Genomic DNA, 20,168 nt, shown 5'->3' with positions numbered 1-20,168 from the left:
GTCCTCATCTTATAGGGGAAGAAGTTAGTTTAGAGACATCCCGGAGCCTGGCCTCTTTGCTATTTGCTGGCTGCACTGTCCGGAGTGCTGTTTTGATTGCCATTTCCATAATACTCCTCAAGCCCCTAGGACCCAAGAATCATGATGTACTTTCTGAATAACATCTGAGAAATGTGGTCATTAATATCCTATCGGGGAGGAAGAAATTTTCCTCTACCTTCTAGGTTCTTCTGGCTGGTCTAAGAATTGAATTGACATGAGGTGGATTAACACGAGAAAAGCAGACAAAAGTTTAATAACATGTATACATGGGAGAGACTGAGGAAAACTGAGTTACTTGCCAACGTTACCGAAGCTCTCAACTTAAATACCATCCTCAGCTAAAGACAGAAGAGGATGATGAGGATGGGGGAAAGTCAGCTATGGGAGGTTACCAGGAAAAGCACAATAAACAAGGGTTAGACTGTTACACAGATTTGTCTTTTCCATAGATAAATTTCTAGAGATTTGGTCATCCTCCTCTTCCTCGTACTGAAGAGGGAGACACCCTTACAACTGTAAACAGTTTTTACAAAAGGGCAACTTCTTTCCGATGTCTGCTTTTTCTCAGAGACAACCAGCTTAAAACAATATGCCAAAGAGACATATTAGGGTGGCAAACTCTACTCCTCTATAGGACCAAGGTGTTAAGATGCTTCAAAATCTAGTGAACTACACAATGTTCTTTAGTTGACATATTTCAACTGGAACCAGTTTTTATGATTGAAACTTTTTAGTAGAGCCTATCAGTACTCCAAGGTGAACTGAAGTAGAAAGTTCTGACTGCAACCGAGGATGAAGGTTTATTCATTCATTCAATAAACATGGAGCACCCACTCAATAACCACTGGTTTGTTATCGTTAGTCCCTGGGGCCCTCCTTCAATCCCAACCCTGGACCCTGAGAGCTTAGAGAGAGAAAGGGTATCCTTACCGCCTGGTGAGCTCCTCTGGGCAGAGGATCTCTCAGTGTCACTAAGCTGACTTTGTAGCTCTTCCATCCACTGGAAAGCATCCAGCTCCATGCTACGCTCGTGGGCAAGCCGGCTTCTCATCTGAAGGGAAAAGTGCTTGGGAAGCAGAGATGCTTCTTGGTGCACACTTTTGTCAGTTCACTGTGAGGGGTGGGTTGGGGTATTACTATGGAGAGTGTGGGTCCCAGGCTACCCCAGGAATACAAGTCTTTGTGAAATCCTGGTCAGGCTGAACTCAGCCTTCTGAAAATCAGGAGCTCCAGGAAGGCCAAGAACTTAATCAGAGAGGGACAGAGGCAGCCCTTGGAACCCTTTATTACCTTATAATAGCCAGAAGTTTACTCACAAAAGTCATATCTTTTATGTTTATTTTATTAGAGGGGAAGTGGGGAGGGGGGAGGAATCAGTTCACCTTGTAGGCCAAGCCATGCATCTACCCCAAGAACCTGTGGGAGCCCCGGGATGGCTTCAAGCAAAGATGTGATCTCTCTTCCAGATCTCTATGCTGAGTTCAACTCATCATGTGCAGGGAATGCTCTGAGCACTGTCTCCAGGCCTGACACAGGGCCCACAACCAGAGGCTAACTTTGTGTTTGCTCTCCCCTTGCAACCCTTACCCAGAGTCCCCTGGCCAGAGAGTCGCTAGGTCCAAAGCGTGCCTTATCTGCATAGATCACAGGCATTTTTTTCTTTTTTAATTTATTTTTATCATCTCCTAATTGTTTTTAATTATAAAAAAAGTAATAGTGTAATGGGTTGAATAGTGTCCCCCACAAAGTGTCAACCTGGAACCTCAAAATGTGACTTTATTTGGAAAATAGAGTCTTTGTAGATGTGATTAAGTTAAGATGAAGTCATACTGGATTAAAGGGTGGGCCCTAAATCCAATGTTGATGACCTTACAAAAAGTGAAGCAAGTATAAACACAGGGAGAGAGAGAGAGACAGGGAAGGGGGCCAGGACTGAAGAGCTGTAGCTGCACGCGGAGGGACGCGGGGGATGGCAGGCAGCCCCCAGCAGCTAGGAGAGCCATGGAACAGGTCCTGCCAGAGTCTCCTGTAGGGACCCACACCTTGATTTCAGACTCTGGCCTCCTGAACTGTGAGAGGATACATTTTTTATCCTTTTTTTTGGTCATTTATTTTTGTAAAATTCTCCTTACTGATCTCCTTGAGCACTTGAAACACTTGCAATCATTTAAACTTCTGATTTCTGTTTCCTAATATCTCTGGTGAATTAACTGACTTATTCATTCAATGAATATGTGTGAAGTACCTACCCCAGAAGGTGCTCAGTTTTTTTTGTTTTTTGTTTTTTCCCTTTGTGTTGAATTTCATTCTGTGGTCTCCTTTGTTGGGACTTGCATTAGTCCGCATGTACACTATATTATTTCCTCCCTTTTTTTTTTGCTGTGGGGTTTTTTGTTTTTTTTTTTTTTTGCGGTACGTGGGCCTCTCACTGTTGTGGCCTCTCCCGTTGCGGAGCACAGGCTCCGGACGCGCAGGCTCAGCGGCCATGGTTTACGCGCCCAGCCGCTCCGTGGGATGTGGGATCTTCCCGGACCGGGGCATGAACCCGTGTCCCCTACATCGGCAGGCAGACTCCCAACCACTGTGCCACCAGGGAAGCCCCAACTGTGGGGTATATTTAAGAATAACATATTGGGTCTGGAAACCACTTTGCCTTTCCTTTTTTATTTCTGTAGTTCCAGAAACACCATGAATAAAATTCCCTTATAATAGCTTCCATAATACTTGCTGCTTTTCCAGATTATTCATCGAGATTTTCCAAAAGATCCCTCCTAGTTCAAAGATTAGAGCCAGGTAGAAATATGTTTTTCAAGTGGCTTACAAAGACGTCAAGATTCTGGGCCTCGTGGCAGTCAAGCCATCATCTTTTGTCACAAGCAGCCTGAACCATCACCCAGGTATAGATATTTCCATTTCCCTGCTGTTCCTGGGAGTGCCAAAGGTGAGGAACACCGCTCTGGAGGCATGAGAGGCACGGAAAAGACAGGGGAAGAATCAAACAGCTGTGGCTGGTACACCCTGATTTACTACCTCTCACTGGAGTTACCTGTCAGAGTTCTCTCTGAATTTTCTTCTGCTGGAGCTGGCCCAGTTTAGAAGTCATCTTGGACTCTTCAGTAAGGAGCTGCAGGTGCTGTTCTTTTTGCTCCACATCCTCCAAAAGCTTCTCCATGCTAGAGGTTTTCATTAAATCCACCTGCTGCCGGTGGCGAGCTTCCTGGGTCACTCTGTGTTCTAATTCTTTCAGCAATTCAGCCTATGGCAGGAAAAGGCCAAAGGAAATAAAGGCACAGAGTCTTTCTTCTCAGCAGAGGGCAGGGGATGAGAGGTTGGCCAACACAACTGTCCCCTCCATTAGCGCCCAGGGGCAGAACTGTGTGAAGTATTCCTGGGCTCAGGGTACCACAGCCCAGCTGCTCTATCCTGTCCTGTGCCAGCCAGTAGCAAGACCAAATAGTCATATCTACCACAACTTGCATTTTCCCTGTCACTCCGCCTTTATCACGCAATAGCAATGGAAGGGCTGAACCTGGAGACACAGGGTGATGCAATACGTACAGTGAGTGGGGAAGGGAGGTGCTAATCTTGTCTCTGTTTCGACTTCCAAAATAGCCCTGAGGAAGCCAGATTCTAGATGGTTGGAAAAGGAAAAGAGTAGTAATAATTGGTTCTGTTCTGAAATTTTTCTAATCAACAGTCACTAGAAGGTCGATCCTTAATTATAATATTAATAATGATGATTAATATTTGTAGGGTGACTTTATATAATTATACATCATGACTCACTGGCACACAATAATGGAAGAATTAGGGTCCAAAAGGAACAAATTATATTTTATGTTTTAAAATATGCCCAGCTTTCCTCGGCTGTTATTTGAACTCAGCTGTTCTCTCTCTAAACGTAGGGTCTCTGTTTCATTCATGCTCAGAGGGTTGGCACAGTTATTAAGAGCTTAGACTTAAAAAGCCTTTATTTTGGTGCCAGGCCCTATAGAGCATCAGTAACTTCTGAAATTAAGACTTAGTGTGGGTCATCAGGAAAGGAAACCAAGACTCTCTGCTTGGGGCATAACGCTGATGGCAGGGCCACACTCATGGAAAACATGCTTGGAGCGTGAAAGGAATGTGTTAGAGGCAGAGACCCAGACCCCAAGATACCCTCTGGGTAAAAAAGATCCTCAGAGAAACACACAGAACAATCTTAGTTATGAGCTATATTTCACTATTTTAGCCAAATATGAATAAGAACAAAAGCCTTTTGGCCACTGCCCCGGTTTCTGGGCTGGAAAGAAGGCAGAAGGGAAGCCAGGGTCCAGGCCATCTTTCACCAGTAGTGCCGTCTGCTTGGCTTCACACTGTGTTCCTCTGGTGACTGCTACAGGCAACGGAGTGCCACGTATGGTCGCCAGAGCGTGTTCAAAGAGAGGGAGGAAGAGGGGTTCTGAGCTCAGACACCTGGCTCTCCTGCTACTTGCATATCCTCACGTTGTCTGCCTGAGCCCTGGCCAGGGCCTGCCTTAGAGCCAATAGCTGTTGACAAAATAAAAGCACTTCTTGTTCTGCCATTAGTTTGATGTTCAAACACTCTTTTTTACTTTGCATAGCTTCCTGTGAACATCCCAAACACAGTAAGGTAGGATATAAGTTTCCTTTCCGTATTTTCAGCTTCCCAAGGAGTCTCTAAACCACTTCATCATCCATCGTTCTTTAAAATTTCTGGTAGAACACAGCTCCTGCTGGCCACTGCTTCCTTGATTTCAGTTAAGAACAGTGTGACAGATCAGAGTAAATAAAGACTTTCAGAAACAGTAAGTAAAAGTTTCCAAACCACTATTGATATGTGCTCTGGTTTCAATTTTCCTTAAAGCAGATTTTCCACTTATTGTTCCTTCATTTTCCTCAGATCATCATGCTTGAAACTCAAGGATTTGCAGTGTTTTGACAAAGCTTGCCCGCTCCATCTTTTCCCTTCCCTTGTGCTAAACTCTGATCTGTTCTCTCATTTGCTTCTTTGCCATTTGCTTCTGGCTCTTTCCTATTTCTCCCCAGGCTCTGCTCTTGCCCGTTCCCAGGAAAACTTGCTACCTGACACCAGCACAGCAGCTGCAGCCAAGGAGGCCAGTGCCACCCCCTCCCCCTGCTGGGCCGGGCCTCCCTCCCCCAGCGCTCTCACCTTCTCAGCCCTGCTCAGCTGGCCCCGGAAGTGCGCCTGCTGCACCGCCAGCCTCCAGTGGCCCAGGCTTCTCATTTTGCACACCAGGGCGGCCAGGCTGCAGTTGTCCTGCTCCAAGGCCAGCAGCTGCTCCTGCTTAGAAAAGCCTTTCAGAAAAGGCTGCCCCCAGCACTTTTCTCAGGAAGGACATGAATCCTGACATCAGAAACATGCCTTCCAGAAGATGAGACAATTGTGCAGTGAGACCCAGTGCCCTTTTCAAATGCCTGACACAAGGATTTCTCAGGGAAACAGGACAGGAATGCAAACAGAGTGAGCAGTGGGGTCAGACGCTAGGATGAAATGCTGATACCCCACTCAAAATGAGATCACATACTATGGCTGGATTTTCTTTCATTTCTTCGTCAGGTCTGGTGGAGCCCCATTTCTTCTTTAGGCCTTTCTTTCGTATTGTCAGTCCCTTCTGTTCTTACTTCACCGATGAGCTCACACACTTTCTGGATCAAATTAAGCTGATTCTCATCCAGCTTCTGCAAATTGCAGGCTCAAGTTCAGGAAGGTCAGCTGAGGAAGAGTCACTTTGCCCCCTAAAACCCAACTTTCAGAAATAATATCACATGAAAACAACATCCACCCAGACAATTACTCCATCGGGTATTGTCTGGAAGCCTCACTAGCGGCCCCTTTAGTGTTGTCTTCAACCCGCAGGGCTTCATCACCCGCACATCTCAGAGCCTGTGGTTGTCAGAGGCCGAGACAAGCTGAGCAGGTAGAAGAATGGGAGGTCACAGGCGGAAAACCAAACCACTCCCCAGCCACCCCCCCCCCCCCCACTGCCCCATACACAAAGGGTTACTTGGGAATTTGAACCTAGGGATTTTTGCTATCAGTTTGACCCAGCAGAACCTGACCAGGTAAGACATTGTCCATGAGCCACTAACAAGGAACTCCATTAAAAATAGATAAATTAAGGGCTTCCCTGGTGGTGCAGTGGTTGAGAGTCCGCCTGCCGATGCAGGGGACATGGGTTCGTGCCCCGGTCCGGGAGGATCCCACATGCCGCGGAGCGGCTGGGCCCGTGAGCCATGGCCGCTGAGCCTGCGCGTCTGGAACCTGTGCTCCGCAACGGGAGAGGCCACAACAATGAGAAGCCCGCGTACTGCAAAAAAATATAATAATAAATAAATAAAAATAAAATAAAATAAAATAAAAATAGATAAATTAGAGGAAGGAATCAAGCTGGCTGCCTTCCTCTTTAGGCTCCAACAGAAATCTCATTGTGAAACAGCCCGTTCCGAATGTCTATGGCTAACAGCTTATGGTGAAATAGCTCGCTCATCAGTAAGTACAACTTGGAGACCCAGCATCCTTGGGTGAGGGGTGACTGTGGGATATCCTTTCACCTCTAAACCACTTCCCGGGAGAGGAAACAGGAGGTTAGTGCCGGGGAGCCACAGCAGGAAGCCTGGCTACTGGCCACACAGCAAAAGCTTCACCATCTTCTTGGGACCCTGGGGTAAAACAGCGATTCCCCTACCTTCAGGGGCTTGTGGAACTCACTGAGCCTGAGAGAAGTGGAGAATTTCCTTTTTGTCTAGGAATTTGGCAGAAACTAAAAAGAACCTAAGACATTTTCCAACAATTTGACACCCGAAAGATGGCTTAGTAAATTCTAGACTTCACTGTCTGCTCACCTCTCTCCTGCAGCACCAGGCCCAATGCATGTTGGTTTGGATACCTTAATATTTGTAAGCATTTGTGTTTTGTGGACACTTCACAGTAAGGAGAAAGGTCCATTCCTCTCTGGAATAACCAGACCAAGGCAGAGCATCAGTGGAAACTCCTCTCAATGGACCAACTCCAGGGACCATCCTGGAATCCTTTGGGGGAAGGGAGTAAGGGAAGGACCCAAATGGGGCTGGCTCTGAGGAACATCTAATAGCAGAGAAGGGGGCAGGTCTGGGGGAAGCCATGGACTTGGGGGTGGTAGGTTTGTACTGAAATTCTCACTTGTAGGGCAGGGGGACCAGGCTCCACAATAGCCCATTTTAGGCATGGGTCTCCATCTTACAGCTGCTCAGACATCATAAGACAGTGACAGGCTTCCACAGTGCTGTGGGCACATGGGAACCCCCTCACTCCTCTTCTGCCTGGATCTTTACTGACAGGTCAGCAGCTCCCTGACACCAGATGTGAGAGAAAGGCTGATGGGCATTTTGAAGGTTGTAAAATCTCTGAAAGCTGATTCAGATTCTGAATCTGCCCAGTGAGCTTCCAGGAGGCGGCTGTTGCTACCTACACTTACACTGGGGTTTGGCCTGGCCCAGGGCACTGTGCTCTCCTGTTTTGGATGGTCATTCAATAGACAAAACAGTGACATAAACTGTTGGGGTTTGGGAGAAGAAACTCCCCCTTCCCTCAACAGCAATCAGATGGCAACATGGCAGTAGAGTGAGGAAAACTGCAAATATCTAAGTTATTTAAAATTCAGTGTCTCTTTTGGGAAAATAATGACCACTCATTGCTGACTCATTCTCTGCAGTGAAAGCCTGGAGCTGGAGAATTCTTGGGCCCAACAATCTCTTGCTGTCACAAAGCTCACTCTGTTATTGATCTCTCCGTACAGCCACCGCGGGGGTCAGGTACACCCGGGTCCCCACAGGACTGCCCAGACATCCGACCCAGGTCACTTACTTTGATGTGCAAACATGTCACAAACAAAGCTTGAACTAATGCTTCATATTCTTCTTGGACTTCTTTTCGAATTTGCTTTTTGAGATCCAGAGTCTCCTCCTCCCAATCCGTGAGTCGAGTCAGAGCAGTGACTTCCATGATCATATTGTGACTGAGCTCTGCAATCTAGTAGCAGAAATTTTGTTTTAATGGAAAATAATTCAGGAATTCCACATGGCCACTGCAAAAAGAGTCCTTTGTATCAATATATCAATGTTGAATTGGTATTCTACTTTGAACTTAATGAAGAAGGTGAATATCCTGTTGTGCAAGTGTGGGCAGAAGAAGCTAAAGTTGGCTTAAGGGTCCCAGAACAGTTCCAGACACATTGTAGGTGCTCGATAAATGGCTGCTGAATGAATGAACCCAGAAGAGATGCTACTTAAGTACTTTGGAGAAAATACTTCAACTGTCTTGGCTTCCATTTCCAAACTGGCCTCCCCATGACACCTTAGCCTATATACCTCCTCCTCAGAAGGCACATTGGCCTCAAAAGAAAACAAACACCCCCCCCCAAAAAAAAACAGAAAGAAAAAACAAAGCAATAAAAAAATAACAAAAGTCACCAAAAAACTAAGAAAAAAAAAGCCCTCATTGCTTAAAAAGTACAGGCACACTCCTTGGATGTCTCTGCAGTGGACCAGTCATTGATGGGATTTCTATAGGAAGGGGCACAAGAAAATGACACCAGGATGTCCCATGTCTGACTACTGCTGAGATTGTGGATTTGAGAAATGGAGAACTTTTTTAGTAATAACTGACCTACCTGACCAGCCTTGTCTTCAGGTGGCCTCTGACCTCTTCGTATAATGTCTAATTCCTAAAGAGGAGAAAGCAGTGCATACCCAAACTCAAATATTTATTCAGTGCACCATGCTCCAGACAGCCCTTATCTGTGTTATTCGTGCTTCTTTTTGAGATCCTCAGGCTCCACCTGGAGCTAGGACTGTGCTTGTTGCTCCACTGAACTTTAGGACGGGATCTCATTTTAAGGAAGTCTCATCAGTGAGACCCATGATGTGCATCCTAAAGACAGAGTTCATTCAAGGATCCTAGCTTCTTTGCTGAACCAGGAACAGCACAAAGTCCCTTGGGCTTGCTGAGGGTGGGAAGGTCAGCTATGGATCTTCCCCTGGGGGCCAGCTGCCTTACTGCTTACCTCTTATATTCCCCACTAGACCCCTCCAAAGCATACAACCCAGTGTTGCTGGGGCCATCACCTTCCCAGCTGAGAAGACCAGAGCCCAAGGAAATGAGCCAATGAGAAGAAAACGTTGGAGAGGGCCATCTACCCTCAATTCTTGCATAAGAACACCTCCCTGCACCAGACTGCACCGTGTTTTATTTCCTCTTTGGAGTGATTCCTGGGCCTCCCTCCCCACACCTTCCCCAATGCACTTCTTGTCTGTCTGGGAACATACTTGCTCTTTCTGGCAGAGCTTCTGCCTAGCATGCTCCAATACATGCTCTTAACACATGGAGTAGCTCTCGAAGTTGCTGCATTCTTTGGCCATCACATCACAACCCAGGGAAAGGAGGCAGGTCTCGAGGTGGTCTTTCCTGAAAGTGATCTGAAAAGGGGCATCGCTCACAGCAGCTCCCCCAGGCAGCCCCACCACACCAGAGCTCAAGGCACATGTTACCTTGGCTTACAGATCCACTTCCATTTCTCCTCCATGGAAAAACATCAGCTCTGTAGCCTTGAAAGTCTCTCTTTCAGGTCTGCTCTTAACATTTGCAGGGCCAGGGACAAGAGTACAAACGGATGCCCACGTTCCACGTGTCTAAGTGTTCTATATATTTAAAGGTTATAAATCAAACTATTAAAATGAAAATGTTTAATTCTCCTACTTTGAAAAACAGACCTTCAAAGGGACTCAGGAGGCCAGGTTTGATTTTTATCATCCTTGGACTACTCTGAGTTCTATGCTGAGATATGGTCAGGGAGAGCTAGTCTCCAACCCATAGTTTACAGTTTGACCCCCTTTGCTTCCTCCCTTTGACCTCACATCACACGGGTGGGAGGGGGGCTTGCATGCATATAAGCAGACACCCTGGCTGTCCACACCCCTGCACAGCTGTCCTTGTCTACCCCACAGGCCAGGGTGTGCTCACGGGTGGTGAGGCCCATTCTCTCTCTGGGGAGGATGATCTGGGGAAGGGCCAGGAATTCCAGTGCCCAGGTATCCGGAGCACGGTCCAGAAGGAAGGCCAGGGATCGGAGTGGGCACGTCCCCTTGGCCGTGGGGAAGGGTGGGGCTGGAGCAGAGCCAGAGGGGCCTCTGAAGTGGGGCCTCTGACAGGGGCACTTCTTGCCTTGGTCAAAGGGCCATAGTTCTCCCTCTCTAGGCAGTCCCATTCCATCCCTTTCTCTAGGCTGCTGGGCACCCTTTCTGAAGAGGTGGTCTTTAAGGAACAGAGGAAAAGTCCAACCGTCCAAGGCAGACTTAGGTTTAGACTCCAAGAGAAATGGGAGCCAATATGTGGAAGGTAGGGCAGATCTACCTGACTAGGACCTGCACGTCCATGGGAGTGCTTGTGTGTCTCTGTGTGTCTGTATCAGCGAGTGTGTCTGTGTGCATTTGTGTGTGTGTGTCTATATTCATAAATGCATGTCTGTGTGTGTTTCTCTGTGTGTCTGTACCTCTCTGTGTATGTCTCTCTCCGTGAGTGTTTGTATAGGTCTCTATAGGTCTGTATGTGTCCCTCAACACGTATCAGTGAGTGTGTTTGTGTGTGTATCTGGCAGTCCTATGGGGCCCACTCCAAGATTCAGCCTGCTCAGTTGATGAGCTTTATCTGTGACACTTCCAGGGTCTGGACGGCTCTAGGCTCACTGGAAGTTTGCTGCACAAACTAGGTTCTCCTTCCAGCCTGGGGTGATTCCCCTGGCTCTGATTTGATTGTCCTGGTGACACTGTCCTATCAGTGCAACCTCTGTGCCACTGACCTCCAGAGAGGGCCCAGACACGCTTTGCCAGGTCAGGCAAACTAGCGGAGATGGCAAATACTGATAAAAACCCAGTACTGATGGAGTGAGGAAAGTGGCTCGCTCACCACTGCTGACAGGAGGAGAAGTCAGTGTAGTACTTTGGAGGGCAGACCAGCAGTGGCTGTGAAAGGGTTTTAAAATATTCATGCTCTTTGATCCAGTAACTCCTCTTCCAGGAATTTATTTTTAGAGAATAATAAAAGTTATACACAAAAATATATGTTAACAGATGTTCTTTAGAGTAGCCCTTCCAATAGAAAAGAAAAATGGAAACAACCTAAGGTACTTAATGATGGAAAACAGGTTGAATACGTCTTATTCATCTATAGGATGAAACACTAAACAGCCACCAAAAACTGTGCTGTGGATGTATGTTTATTGACAAGGAAACATGTTTATAACATATAGTCAAGTGAAAAAAGTACACTACAACAAAAAGGCATATAGAATAATCTTATTTTGTTAAAAAAAAGTGCATGAATTTTTAAAAGTTATAAATAAAATTTGGAAGGAAAGACACCAAAATAATAATAGTGGCTATCAATGAGGGTAAGATTATGAGTGTATTTTCTAATACATCATATTTCTATTTTCTAATATAATCATAAAATGTATATATAATTATAATAATTATATATAAAAATGTATGCCTAAATAAAATGTATATACTAATTTAAAAATAGTAAAGCTTCGGTAAAGGTTATCAACTATAGCAGCTTGGCAGGATGCACTCAAGACATGCATAATGGAAACAGTAGATGAAAACCTCTGCTCATGGGGGATTTTATGAGCAGGAGCCAGGCAGTCAGGGGAGGCGCTCAGCCTCCCACCCTCACTCTCCAGGGCCTCCTCAAGGGGTTCCCTCAGAGGAGGTGGGTGAGGGCAATCCATCCTGGTCCTGGAAAGTGAGCAGTAGGACAGCCAGAGTCCACTGCTGACACCAAGGCAAAGGACACCAAGATTCCATCCCCTGGACCTTTACTTCTTTATGGTGAAAGGGCCAAGGCTACATGAATTAGTATTGACAAAGAGAGCACTTCCCAGACTGAGTGCGTTGAAAGCCTGAAGCCTTGAGAAGTCATGAGACCACATTGGGGCCATCAAGGTGTGGCTGGTGACCTCATCCAGGTGGGCCAGGCCCAGTGCTTAGAGTCAGCCACAGTGACTCACCCCTCTCTGTCCTGAACAGCAGTGCCCAAACTTGAGCATGCCAACAGGGCCTCCACAGGGCAAACACTTCTCAAACTAATGCCTCCATAGCCACTGCAGATATAGGATCCCAAACAAACAGAAATGCAGACTTGAACCACCATGGCCCTCTGCCATCCTCTCTTAGCCAGCATGCTATTTTAACCAGCCAAGGAGGAAGCCTTGGATGAGTCTGTGTTACACCAAAGAGGTAAGAATAGCCAGGACTCCCCTTGAGCATCTCCAGAAGCCAGAGAAATCATGTTGCTCCCTTCCCTCAGTGGCTCTGCTGAGGCTTCAGGAGACTGGGCTGAAAGATCAGCTCAAGGCGATGGCATATAGGGGGTGAGGGGAAGGCAGGGAGAGGAGTAAGGGCCCTGCCAGAGCATCTGCAATGGGCACATGGACCATGTCTGAGTGGGGCAGACAGGCAGCAGTGACTGACAGGTGACAGAGAGGTGCAGGGAGACTCCCAGTTCCCAGCAGTCCCTCTCTCCAGATGAACTTTGCTTCTGCAGATGGTACTTGGCCTCCCAGAAGCAGCATTGGAGCCACCTGAGCAGCATCTGTTGTGGGACTACAGCCTATGTGCTTCTGTTGGCAAGTCTTATGAGCTCAGAGAGCAACTTGTTTCTCAAAAGCTGTTCTACAACTCACCCCTGCCTTCCTAGGTCACTAAAAGTCTGCTTGATGTCAAAGTGCAGCACAAAGGGGCTTCATCTGCCAACTTCCCCTAGAAGGCAGGTGCCTGGGTTGCATAAGAACCAGAGTCATGACCGTTGGCCCAGTGCCCTCCAGTGGGCTGATTTCTTCACCAACTCTTAAACCTGAACCATATTGTGTGGCACTGGCTGGAAGAGCACAAGATTGCCCCATGGATTCTTCTGGAGATCCAGCCTGGAGTGAAGCATGGTAGGTGCCAGGCCTTGTTATGGCAAAAGTCTGACCCTGCTGGGAGCAAACTGTGCTTCTGTGGTTTGCTTCCTCTCGGAGCCCCTCACAACAATCCATCTAACATCAGGCACACACAAGGTGTTTTGATGATATTTCTAAAACCTACCTCTGCTGACAAAATACTTCAGTGACTTCCCACTGACTCTGGGATGAAATCCAAACTCCTAAGGATTACACACAAGGCCATTCAGGATCTGGCCCTGCCTACCTTTACAATCTCCTCCTCTGAACTCTGCTATAACTCCCTTCCTAGATTGCTGCCTTCCCTCCCCAGCCCTTCTTCCTCTGGCCAACTCCGACTTGTGCTTTAAAACTTGGCCCAGGTTAATCTCATCGACTTCCGGGAAGATGGCAGAAGGGTAAGACACAGAGATCACCTTCCTCCCCACAGATACACCAGAAATACATCTACACGTGGAACAACTCCTACAGAACACCTACTGAACGCTGGCAGAAGACCTCAGACCTCCCAAAAGGAAAGAAACCCCCCACGTAACCTGGTTAGGGCAAAAGAAAAAAATAAACAAAGACAAAAGGATAGGGACGGGTCCTGCACCAGCGGGAGGGAGCTGTGAAGGAGGAAAAGTGTCCACACACTAGGATGCCCCTTCGCGGGCGGAGACTGCGGGTGGCGGAGTGGGGGAGCTTCGGAGCGGAGCTGCGGAGGAGAGCACAGCAACAGGGGTGCGGAGAACAAAGCGGAGAGATTCCAGCACAGAGGATCAGGGCCGACCGGCACTCACCAGCCGAGAGGCTTGTCTGCTCACCCACTGGGGCGGGCGGGGCTGGGAGCTGAGGCTCCAGCTTTAGTCGGAGCACCGGGAGAGGACTGGAGCCTGCAGGGCCAGGGCGTTAGTGCACCGCGGCTAGCTGGGAGGGAGTCCGGGGAAAAGTCTGGACCTGCCGAAGAGGCAAGAGACTTTTTCTTCCCTCTTTGTTTCCTGGTGCACGAGGAGAGGGGATTAAGAACGCTGTTTAAGAGAGCTCCAGAGACGGGCGCGAGCCGCGGCTAAAAGTGCGGACCCCAGAGACAGACATGAGACGCTAAGGCCGCTGCTGCCGCCACCAAGAAGCCTGTGTGCGAACACAGGTCACTATCTACACCCCCCCTTCCGGGGAGCCTGTGCAGCCCGCCACTGCCACGGTCCCGGGATCCAGGGACAACTCCTCCGGGAGAACGCACGGCGCGCCTCAGGCTGGCAATGTCACGCTGGCCTCTGCCGCCGCAGGCCCGCCCCACACTCCGTGACCCTCCCTACCCCCGGCCTGAGTGAGCCAGAGCCTCCGAATCAGCGGCTCCTTTAACCCCATCCTGTCTGAGCAAAGAACAGACGCCCTCCTGCGACCTACACGCACAGGCGGGGCCAAATCCAAAGCTGAGCCCCTGGGAGCTGTGAGAACAAAGAAGAGAAAGGGAAATCTCTCCCAGCAGCCTCAGAAGCAGCGGATTAAAGCTCCACAATCAACTTGATGTACCCTGCATCTGTGGAATACATGAATAGACAACGAATCATCCCAAATTAAGGAGCCGTGTGGATGAAAGGCTCTTGGTGCTGCAGCCAGGAGTCAGTGCTGTGCCTCTGAGGTGGGAGAGCCAACTTCAGGACACTGGTCCACAACAGGCCTTCCAGCTGCACATAATATCAAACGGCGAAAACCTCCCAGAGATCTCCATCTCAACGCCAGCACCCAGCTTCACTCAACGACCAGCAAGCTACAGTACTGGACACCCTATCCCAAACAACTAGCAAGACAGGAACACAACCACACCCATTAGCAGAGAGGCTGCCCAAAATCATAATAAGTCTACAGACACCCCAAAACACATCACCAGACGTGGACCTGCCCACCAGAAAGACAAGATCCAGTCTCATCCACCAGAACACAGGCACTAGTACCCTCCACCAGGAAGCCTACACAACCCACTGAACCAACCTTAGCCACTGGGGACAGACACTAAAAACAACAGGAACTACGAACCTTCAGCCTGCAAAAAGGAGACCCCAAACACAGTAAGATAAGCAAAATGAAAAGACAGAAAAACACACAGCAGATGAAGGAGCAAGATAAAAACCCACCAGACCTAACAAATGAAGAGGAAATAGGCAGTCTACCTGAAAAAGAATTCAGAATAATGATAGTAAAGATGATCCAAAATCTTGGAAATAGAATAGAGAAAATGCAAGAAACATTTAACAAGGACCTAGAAGAACTAAAGATGAAACAAACAATGATGAACAACACAATAAATGAAATGAAAAATACTCTAGATGGGATCAATAGCAGAATAACTAAGGCAGAAGAACGGATAAGTGACCTGGAAGATAAAATAGTGGAAATAACTACTGCAGAGCAGAATAAAGAAAAAAGAATGAAAAGAACTGAGGACAGTCTCAGAGACCTCTGGGACAACATTAAATGCACCAACATTCGAATTATAGGGGTTCCAGAAGAAGAAGAGAAAAAGAAAGGGACTGAGAAAATATTTGAAGAGATTATAGTTGAAAACTTCCCTAATATGGGAAAGGAAATAGTTAATCAAGTCCAGGAAGCACAGAGAGTCCCATACAGGATAAATCCAAGGAGAAATAGACCAAGACACATATTAATCAAACTGTCAAAAATTAAATACAAAGAAAGCATATTAAAAGCAGCAAGGGAAAAACAACAAATAACACACAAGGGAATCCCCATAAGGTTAACAGCTGATCTTTCAGCAGAAACTCTGCAAGCCAGAAGGGAGTGGCAGGACATATTGAAAGTGATGAAGGAGAAAAACCTGCAACCAAGATTACTCTACCCAGCAAGGATCTCATTCAGATTTGATGGAGAAATTAAAATCTTTACAGACAAGCAAAAGCTGAGAGAGTTCAGCACCACCAAACCAGCTCTACAACAACTGCTAAAGGAACTTCTCTAGGCAAGAAACACAAAAGAAGGAAAAGACCTACAATAACGAACCCAAAACAATTAAGAAAATGGGAATGGGAACATACATATCGATAATTACCTTAAATGTAAATGGACTAAATGCTCCCACCAAAAGACACAGATTGGCTGAATGGATACAAAAACAAGACGCATATATTTGCTGTCTACAAGAGACCCACTTCAGACCTAGAGACACATACAGACTGAAAGTAAGGGGATGGAAAAAGGTATTTCATGCAAATGGAAACCAAAAGAAAGCTGGAGTAGCAATTCTCATATCAGACAAAATAGACTTTAAAATAAAGACTATTAGAAGAGACAAAGAAGGACACTACATAATAATCAAGGGATCAATCCAAGAAGAAGATATAACAATTGTAAATATTTATGCACCCAACATAGGAGCACCTCAATACATAAGGCAAATACTAATAGCCATAAAAGGGGAAATCGACAGTAACACATTCATAGTAGGTGACTTTAACACCCCACTTTCACCAATAGACAGATCATCCAAAATGAAAATAAATAAGGAAACACAAGCTTTAAATGATACATTAAACAAGATGGACTTAATTGATATTTATAGGACATTCCATCGAAAAACAACAGAATACACATTTTTCTCAAGTGCTCATGGAACATTCTCCAGGATAGATCATATCTTGGGTCACAAATCAAGCCTTGGTAAATTTAAGAAAATTGAAATTGTATCAAGTATCTTTTCCGACCACATGCTATGAGACTAGATATCAATTACAGGAAAAGATCTGTAAAAAATACAAACACATGGAGGCTAAACAATACACTACTTAATAACAAAGTGATCACTGAAGAAATCAAAGACAAAATCAAAAAATACCTAGAAACAAATGACAATGGAGACACGACGACACAAAACCTATGGGATGCAGCAAAAGCAGTTCTAAGAGGGAAGTTTATAGCAATACAATCCTACCTTAAGAAACAGGAAACATCTCGAATAAACAACCTAACCTTGCACCTAAAGCAATTAGAGAAAGAAGAACAAAAAAACCCCAAAGTTAGCAGAAGGAAAGAAATCATAAAAATCAGATCAGAAATAAATGAAAAAGAAATGAAGGAAACGATAGCAACGATCAATAAAACTAAAAGGTGGTTCTTTGAAAAGATAAACAAAATTGATAAACCATTAGCCTGACTCAACAAGAAAAAAAGGGAGAAGACTCAAATCAATAGAATTAGAAATGAAAAAGGAGAAGTAACAACTGACACTGCAGAAATACAAAAGATCATAAGAGGTTACTACAAGCAACTCTATGCCAATAAAATGGACAACCTGGAAGAAATGGACAAATTCTTAAAAAGGCACAACCTGCCAAGACTGAATCAGGAAGAAATAGAAAATATGAACAGACCAATCACAAGCACTGAAATTGAAACTGTGATTAAAAATCTTCCAATAAGCAAAAGCCCAGGACCAGATGGCTTCACAGGCGAATTCTATCAAACATTTAGAGAAGAGCTATCACCTATCCTTCTCAAACTCTTCCAAAATATCGCAGAGGGAGGAACACTCCCCAACTCATTCTACGAGGCCACCATCACCCTGATACCAAAACCAGACAAGGATGTCACAAAGAAAGAAAACTACAGGCCAATATCACTGATGAACATAGATGCAAAAATCCTCAACAAAATACTAGCAAACAGAATCCAACAGCACATTAAACGGATCATACACCATGATCAAGTGGGGCTTATTCCAGGAATGCAAGGATTCTTCAATATACGCAAATCAATCAACGTGATACACCATATTAACAAATTGAAGGAGAAAAACCATATGATCATCTCAATAGATGCAGAGAAAGCTTTTGACAAAATTCAACACCCATTTATGATAAAAACCCTCCAGAAAGTAGGCATAGAGGGAACCTTCCTCAACATAATAAAGGCCATATATGACAAACCCACAGCCAACATCGTCCTCAATGGTGAAAAACTGAAAGCATTTCCACTAAGATCAGGAACAAGACAAGGTTGCCCACTCTCACCACTCTCATTCAACATAGTTTTGGAGAAGAATTTGGAGAAGGAAGCAAAAATCACAAGAAGCCAACGTGGGTTCAAGAACAGTCAGATCAGATTAAACTTTTCCCTCAGGAAATATAGCAGATGCAGTGTATCTGGATTTCAGCAGGACATCTGAGAAGGTTTCTTATGATGTCCTTTTGGACAAACGGAGAACATGGGCTGGGTGAAAGGACAACCGGATGAGTTTCTGGTCACTGAAAGACTGTGCCCAAAGTACCTGTTAAGCCTGGAGGGGACCCAGAGTGGGTAGCACAGCACTTGGGGCCTCTCCTTTCATACACTGTTATTAAAGGCTTGAAGGAAGATACCGAGGGTAGGCTGACATGAACCTGGAAGGGAGAGAGTATGGTGGATGATAAAAATCCAGAGTTTTAAAGATTTCAAGAGGTTCAAAGAGTGGACCAAGTTGAACAAGAACAAAGCTAATAATAAGGCAGTAGCAGGATGCCTGAAGGCCATGTGTGGGCTTCAGGTGGCTGTTAGCCTAATGAGTCAGCTGTGACAAAACCTAACACATTCATGGGCGTTAATCAAAGCAGAGCACCCAGGACAAGGGTACTCTTGGCTGGCCAGACAACCTTGAATTTAGAGGATCCTGACCAGGAGGGTGGGGCACTCATAGAGGTTGAAGGAAAGGAAGCTGGTTTAGGCTGAAGAAGGGAAGGCAGGGCTCAGGCTTTCCTTGCACACCAGTGCAGTCTGCTCTGCGCAGGGGCACCCAGGTGAGGGGAGCACCATTTCCCTGTCCATGTGCCCTGGTATAGGCTGTACGGCCTGAAGGAATGGGTAAATATTTGTTATCCACCACCCAGAGGGGCACCTGTTTGGGTCTGTCCTCCTGGAGCTGGCCCAACTTGTAATTTTACAGAAGACTCATGCATGCTAGCAATGGCCCAACTGAGCTTCTCTGACTGACCTGCCCTCATTTATCTCAAGGCTTGTTGTGAGGGGTCAGAACCGTGATCTGTGGTGTCCCAGAGACAGAACTAGGATCCATGGTGGAGACAGTGGGGAGGCCAAATCCAGATCAGTAAGAGGTGCCTGAAACAAGAGTTGCCAGGGATGGGGGTGGGGAGGTATGGATGGGGATTGAAAGAGAGTGAGCTCCCAGTCACTGCAGATGATCCAGAAGAGACTAGAAGCCCACCAGGCACAGACTTTGGAGGGACCTAACATTCTGGGGTCCTGTTATTCCAAGACAACCGCAGGCTGATACCAGCCTCTTCAGTGTGCCCTCAGTTTCAGCTGTGCCTGATCTAGGTTTGCCCTGTTTACTAATACTCACATTTCTTTCCCAGAAGATCCTGTCTTCAATGTTGGGGTGAAGTACATAGATAAGGGATGAGCAGATCTTGAGCCACAAACTTTTTGTTTGCTTTTTTTATCACAGTAAAACATACATTAAATTTGCCATTTTAGCCATTTTAAAGTATACAGTTCAGCGGCATTAAGTACATTCACAACGTTGTGCAATCAATCTCTAGAACTCTTTTCATGTTGCCAAACTGAAACTGTACCCATTAAACACTAACTTCCCATTCCCCCACCCGCCAGCCCCTGACAAACACCATTCTACTTTCTGTCTCTATGAATTTGATTACATTATGTACCTCATCTAAGTGGAACCATGCAGCATTTATGTTTCTGTGACTGGTTTATTTCATGTAACAGAATATCTTCCATAATGAAGCATGTGTCAGAATTTCCTTCCTTTTAAGGAAAGCCACAAAAGTTTTTGATTCAAACATTTTTCTGAGCATACCCCACCTTAATCACCTCTGTACTTCTGCTTGAGGATCACTGAACTGCAGGGATCCAAGAGGAATTACTTCACCCCCTCATCAGAATACACAGCACCACACTGGGTATAATTGAAAGCTTAAAACAAATACATATAAATTCTGAGGAATAGTGTATCTCTAAGCAAGCTTGTGAATTCTCTACCTTATAAATAAGAACTGAAGTGCTTATTATAAAATTATGGGGACTATTTGGAGAGCTTAGAAAAATGTAAATGTGGAGAAAATGTTGTCCAAAAAATTGAGCACATTTTTCTAAGGCAGGCTTTTAAAAATGATT

General features: G+C 45.9%; 1 protein-coding gene across 1 annotated transcript in view; it reads right to left on the bottom strand.

The window, feature by feature from the left end:
- The window catches only part of LOC307195478 (uncharacterized protein), a gene marked incomplete at its 3' end in the record, with an annotated part of 167,192 nt that overhangs the window by 6,947 nt on the left and 140,077 nt on the right, over nucleotides 1-20,168 (bottom strand). The window contains 13 exon segments of the mRNA XM_079939601.1: nucleotides 973-1,093; nucleotides 3,089-3,091; nucleotides 3,095-3,298; nucleotides 4,498-4,509; nucleotides 4,513-4,650; nucleotides 5,216-5,347; nucleotides 5,592-5,667; nucleotides 5,669-5,745; nucleotides 6,195-6,374; nucleotides 7,910-8,074; nucleotides 8,715-8,768; nucleotides 9,370-9,417; nucleotides 9,421-9,519. Coding sequence (XP_079795727.1) covers nucleotides 973-1,093; nucleotides 3,089-3,091; nucleotides 3,095-3,298; nucleotides 4,498-4,509; nucleotides 4,513-4,650; nucleotides 5,216-5,347; nucleotides 5,592-5,667; nucleotides 5,669-5,745; nucleotides 6,195-6,374; nucleotides 7,910-8,074; nucleotides 8,715-8,768; nucleotides 9,370-9,417; nucleotides 9,421-9,519 — 1,309 coding nt within the window.

This window comes from Stenella coeruleoalba, assembly GCF_951394435.1.
Source record: "Stenella coeruleoalba genome assembly, chromosome: 12".
Lineage (NCBI taxonomy): Eukaryota > Metazoa > Chordata > Mammalia > Artiodactyla > Delphinidae > Stenella > Stenella coeruleoalba.
This window is presented reverse-complemented; position numbering and strand designations above follow the sequence as displayed.